Source organism: Triticum urartu, chromosome 1A (assembly GCF_056163025.1).
Source record: "Triticum urartu cultivar PI428250 chromosome 1A, HENAU_Tu73, whole genome shotgun sequence".
Classification (NCBI taxonomy): Eukaryota; Viridiplantae; Streptophyta; class Magnoliopsida; order Poales; family Poaceae; genus Triticum; species Triticum urartu.
The window spans coordinates 36,159,897-36,165,662 of NC_141873.1; the positions used below are offsets into that span (position 1 = coordinate 36,159,897).

Genomic DNA, 5,766 nt, shown 5'->3' on the forward strand with positions numbered 1-5,766 from the left:
ACCGGGGTAGACCCCTTGCTCCTCCTACACATGAACATTTAATATACACAGTAGGAAGGAACTACAACTGTGTTTCCCATAAAAGACCATTTAAACGGATCTCTATGTATTTCTGGACAGTATTCATATCAAATACTACTATTTCCATGTAGCAGCATTGTACCCAAAAATCGTTACAGACCACCAGCCAGATGCTAAAGATGAGAGCAAAATCACAAGGCAGATCACTGTCTATTCAGCATCTTGAGCAACTACTACTGAGTGTCAAAACGACGTACTACCCTGTTCTACAAGCATTCTCCCCGCCAACAGCTCTGACAGTCCGATGTACACTAGCAGTTGCTCCAGGATAAGCTACTCTCTGAGCAAAAACGAACGAGAAAAACCCAACCACTTGATAGCGATGAGAGAATCGAGCATGAACCCCAAACCATGTCGCTTCACCCCTGCATGATGTTCAATTCCGCGCATTGACGTTTGGGTACACCAACGTGTTGTCCACTGAAATTCCATCAACATCGAGTAGTCAGTCCTGACAATTGGTTATCTTATCTATGAGTGCTTGATGAGGACAGTGAAGAATTCTTACGGACCTGGTGTGCCGTGGGTGATGACGACGATGTCGAGGCGGTCGTTGCCGATGGGCAGGTCGATGAGGAGAGGGGAGAGGTCGGCGTAGGCACCGGCGCGGACGCAGAGCGTGGTGTGGAGCGCCGACCGGTTCTGGCCCAGCAGGTTGGCCAGCGTCAGCCGCAGCTGCATGAGGCTGTTGGTGCTGATCCGCACCGTCCGCCACCCTGTCTCGTCTATGTCCCCGTCCACGCCGGCGCGGATGTACCGGACCTGCCGCGCCACCTCCTCCTCCGTCGGCGGGCGGCGCCGCCTCCGCATCGGCTGCACGTCGGATGGAACCGATCGATCACGATCAATCGCCATGCAAATATACAATGCGGGAATCGCCGGGGCAATGAGAACCTGTGGCGGTGGATCGAGGAGGGTAGGGCGGTCCAGGCGAAGGGGCACGACCTCGACGTCCCACTGCAGCATGGCGCTGGCGTCGTCCCCGGCGACGGTGACGGCCGTGCGCCACCGGACGTACTTGCCGTTGGCGCGGAGGTACCGGCCCCCGGCGCTGCGGATCACGAAGGAGCCCTGCCGCCGGATGGCCTGCCAGAGCATGCACCTCGGCGTGTTCGGGTGCGGCCGGGCCTGCTGCGCGGCCTGGACGCCGTGGCCGGGCCCCGTGGCGGCCTGCACATCCGTGGCGAAGAGGTAGCGGCCATAGGCGCCGCGGAGGAGGACGAAGGGCCCGCCCTCGGCGCCCTCCACCGCGCCCTCCATGGCCTGCACCGCCCACACCGTGTTGTGCGCGCCGCGCTGGCTGGACAGGCACACGCCGTGCCCGTCGTCGTCCGCCGCCAGGTACTTGGTCCGCCGCACCCGGCACCGGAGCCGCACGAAGTGCACTTCGTCGAACACCTCCATCGGCCGGATCGGTCGATCCGGAGAGCGATGGATGCGGGGAGACTGGATCGAGGCTGGGTTTCTTGGTTCCTCGAGGAGGGAGACATGAGAATTAGTTTGTTCAGATGCATGGTTACGGGTGGCCGCGTGCGCTCCACAGCGGGAGTGTGTTTGAAGCGGGCGTACCACGTAGGAGTACCTCACTGGAGTTATCCAACACGGTAAAGTTTCTCTAGCTTAACCTACATGAAACCTCTTATCTCCACCCTTTCAACATTGCTTTGAGATCGGTACTCTTCAACTAACTTACAGCAAGAAGATTTCTCTTTTTTGTTTCTCTCAAATAAAAAAACATATAGACTTCAAACTTTGCAGATCAAACAAAATTTACAACTTCAATGTGTGAAAAAACTTTCAGATTTTTTGGACCAACATAAATATACAAAATGAGGATTTTTTTATTAAAAAAATAAATTTTAGCATTTAAAATGCATGAAAAAATCTGAAGTTTTTCCCCACATAGTAATTAGAATGTTTTGTTGTCCTGCAAAGTTTGAAGTTTATACGTTGTTTCGTTTGAGAGAAACAAAAATGACAAATATGCCTGCACGGATCATGATGCAAAAATGAATGGCTAAGATAAAAGGTACCACGTAGCTTGAGCTACACGACATCCAACACCTGCATGTCACTTGTTTAAACATTTCGCGGCAAATTAAAGATGATGACTAAGGCAGCTCAAAAAAAAAGAGATGATGAATAAGATGGGCTATCGTCACCTACGAAAATTCATCCGAGAACAATGCATAGAATAGTTGTCATTTTGTGTTTTTTTTCTAGGTAGCAACCATGATACCGTGCATGTTTTTTTTCTTTAATCGGTTTTTTTGTGTGGAAAGACTTTTGATATACTCATCACCAATCATGGCAGTATGACGAACACCAGAAATAATAAAAATTATGTCCAGTGTCATAGACCACCTAGCGACGACTACAAGAGTTGAAACGAGTTGAAGGCGCGCCGCCCGCAATCGCCCCTCCCTCGTCGAAGCCGGAAAAAACTATTCGTAGTAGACAGTCGGGAAGTCGCCATGCCAAGACCCTGTAGGACCTGCGCACCAGACAACAACCATCGCCGATGAAGAGTAGCGTAGATCAAAAGGATCCAACCTGAAGACACACAATCGTAGACGAATGATTAACATATCCGAGCAGATCCACCAAAGATAGATCCGCCGAAGACACATCTACCGACGGTGCTAGACGCACCACCGGAACGGGGCTAGGCGGGGAGAACCTTAATCCATCTTCAAGGAACCGTCGCCGTCTCGCCTTGCTGAGTAGGACACAGACCCTAACAAAGCACAAAGCAACATCTAAAATGGAGCCCTCCCACCGGCAAAGGCCGGGTTCCACCACGCCTCCATGGCCCTAAGACTATCGGAGATGAGGCGGACCGGCGGCGGAACCAGTGAGAGGTGGAGAAAACCTAAGCTTGGGAGAGGAGTGTAACACCCTCGATGCGACTATAGCTCCCACGTGTCAAGGCACGACTTAGAGACATAATCGCATTGAAGGCATATGTCGCAAGTGAGGTAATCTTCACACAACCCATGTAATACATAAGGGAAAGAGATACATAGTTGGCTTACAATCGCCACTTCACACAATTACATGAATAAACATTACATCAATCAAATACACTCATGGTCCGACTACGGAACCAAAATAAAAGAAGAACCCCAAATGCGACAAAAGGTCCCGATCGACCCCAACTGGGCTCCACTACTGATCAACTAGAACGAAACAATATAAAGGACAAGATCTTCATAGAGCTCCTCCTTGAGCTTGGTTGCGTCATCCGCAAGGACTCATCGGCACCTGCAAGCTGATTTTGGAAGTATCTGTGAGCCACGGGGACTCAGCAATCTCGCACCCTCGCGATCAAGACTATTTAAGCTTATGGGTAAGGTAAAGGTATGAGGTGGAGCTGCAGCAAGCGACTAGCATATATGGTGGCTAACGTACGCAAAAGAGAGCGAGAAGAGAAAGCAAAGCACGGTCGAGAATCTATGATCAAGAAGTGATCCTAGAACAACCTACGTCAAGCATAACTCCAACAACCATGTTCACTTCCCGGCCCCCACCGGAAAGAGACCATCACGGTTACACACGCGGTTGATTCATTTTAATTAAGGTCAAGTTCAGGTTTTCTACAACCGGACGTTAACAAATTCCCATCTGCCCATAACCGCGGGCACGGCTTTCAAAAGTTCAAATCCCTGCAGGGTGTCCCAACTTAGCCCATCACAAGCTCTCACGGTCAACGAAGGAATAGACCTCCACCCGAGACGTTCCGATCAGACTCGGTATCCCGGTATAACAAGACATTTCGACAGGGTAAAACTAAACCAGCAACACCGCCCGATGTGCCAACATCCTGATAGGAGCTGCACATATCTCGTTCTCAGGGCAACACCGGATAAGCAATCCGTACAACTAAAACCAGCCCACGAGTTTCCCCGAGGTGGCGCTGCAAGGGGCTCTAGTTTGGACCAACGCTTAGACAAGCACTGGCCCGAGGGGGGGTTAAAATAAAGATGACCCTCGGGATGCGCGACTCCCAAGGGAAAAAGGCTAGGTGGCAAATGGTAAAACCAATGTTGGGCATTGCTGGAAAAGCTTTACTTAAGGCGAACTGTCAAGGGGTTCCCATAATAGCCCAACCGCGTGAGGAACGCAAAAATCCGGGAACATAACACCGATATGACGGAAACTAGGGCGGCAAGAGTGGAACAAAACACCAGGCATAAGGCCGAGCCTTCCACCCTTTACCAAGTATATAGATGCATTTATTAAATAAGATATATTATGATATCCCAACAAGTAAATAAATGTCCTGACAAGGAACGGTCTCCAATCTTCACCTGCAACTAGCAACGCTATAAGAGGGGCTGAGCAAAGCGGTAACATAGCCAATCAATGGTTTGCTAGGACAAGGTGGGTTAGAGGTTCAACATGGCAATTGGGAGGCTGGCAAGCAAAAGGTAGGCATCGTAGCATTGGCATAGCAAAAGAGCGAGCAAACTAGCATAGCAAAGATAGTAGTGATTTCGAGGGTATGATCATCTTGCCTGAAATCCCGCAAGGAAGAAGAACGAGTCCATGAAGAAGACAAACAGACGTAGACGAACGGGTCCTCACAAACGCGACGTTATCGGAACCAATCCGAAGAAGCAACACCGGAAAAAAGCAAACAATCATGGTAAACAACCATCACATAATCATGGCATGATGCACAATCAAGTATGATGCATGTCCGGTTTAATGAAGCATGGCATGGCAAAGTGCACAAACAATCCTACAAATTAAGTGGAGCTTAAATATGCAACGAGTTGCATATTGACGGAACACCACGATAAGTTATTTAGTTTGATCTCGTTTATGTACCCAACAATATTAAATGTTAATTAACATGGCAAGAGGTGAAGCACAACAAAACTACCTATCTAGGCAAGTTTAAATGAGGCCGGAAGCAACGAACAACAATTCCGGAAAATCCTCATATGCATAATTTTAAGGTTTGGTACTGTTTTGCCCTAAACATAATTTTAGAGTTATTAAACATGAAAAACAAGCACACCATGTTAAACTAGGCAAAATTCTACCCCATTTACATATAAAGTTTATTAAATTTGGAGCTACGGTTATTTGGATATGAATTAAATCATTTTAACATGGCATAGGAGCAAATTAATGCAAACACCATTTTAAGCATTTCAAACATAGATGAAAGTTGGATATTATTAATCTACACAAAATTCTGAGCAAGTTTCATATATAAAACATTTTAATCCGATGCACGGTTAGTGAGTTATTAAATGCATGAACTAGGAGGACTAAACTGCAAAACTGGCAATCCCTGGATAAATGGGCAAAATCGCTCCGCAGAAAAAAAAAACATGAATCGGGCCGAATCTGGGCAAGCCCAACAGCAGAAGGAAAAAAAATGGGGCGCTGGGTGCTCTCTCACCACGGGCTTCGGCCCGGCTGGAGGGGAAGCAGGCCGAGGCGGGGGCGGCGCGCTGGGCCGGATGGAGCTGGCCTGGGAGGCCAAGGCGGCGCTGGGCCTTGGCGCCTGCGACTGGAGAGGAGGCCTGGCGCTGGCTGCGGGAAGCTGGGCCGGCGATGCTGGGCCTTGGAGCTTCGGCCCATGCGGGGAGGAGGCGGAGGCGCTCGTCTCCCTCGATCCCGATGGGATCCCAGGAGGCAAGGGCGGCGGCGCCCGAGGTCAACGGCGAG

The 5,766-nt window shown here is 49.6% G+C and overlaps 1 protein-coding gene across 1 annotated transcript; it reads right to left on the reverse strand.

The window, feature by feature from the left end:
- Positions 1–457: 457 nt before the first annotated feature.
- LOC125532642 (uncharacterized) lies at positions 458–1,527 on the reverse strand. Its single transcript, XM_087535959.1, has 2 exons — positions 594–1,527; positions 458–501 (listed from the first exon to the last, which is right to left on the reverse strand). Exons 1-2 carry the CDS (start codon positions 1,483–1,485, stop codon positions 458–460), a joined length of 936 nt encoding a protein of 311 aa, XP_087392085.1. The 5' UTR covers positions 1,486–1,527.
- Between the last annotated feature and the right edge of the window lie 4,239 nt (positions 1,528–5,766).

What these genes read in the sequence shown, in the direction of transcription:
- LOC125532642 (XM_087535959.1), bottom strand. Translation starts at nt 1,485, where the DNA reads ATGGAGGTGTTCGACGAAGTGCACTTCGTGCGGCTCCGGTGCCGGGTG. An exon ending in CATCACCCACGGCACACCAG is followed by an intron (nt 502 to 593) that starts GTCCGTAAGAAT and finishes ATGGAATTTCAG; the next exon opens with TGGACAACACGTTGGTGTAC.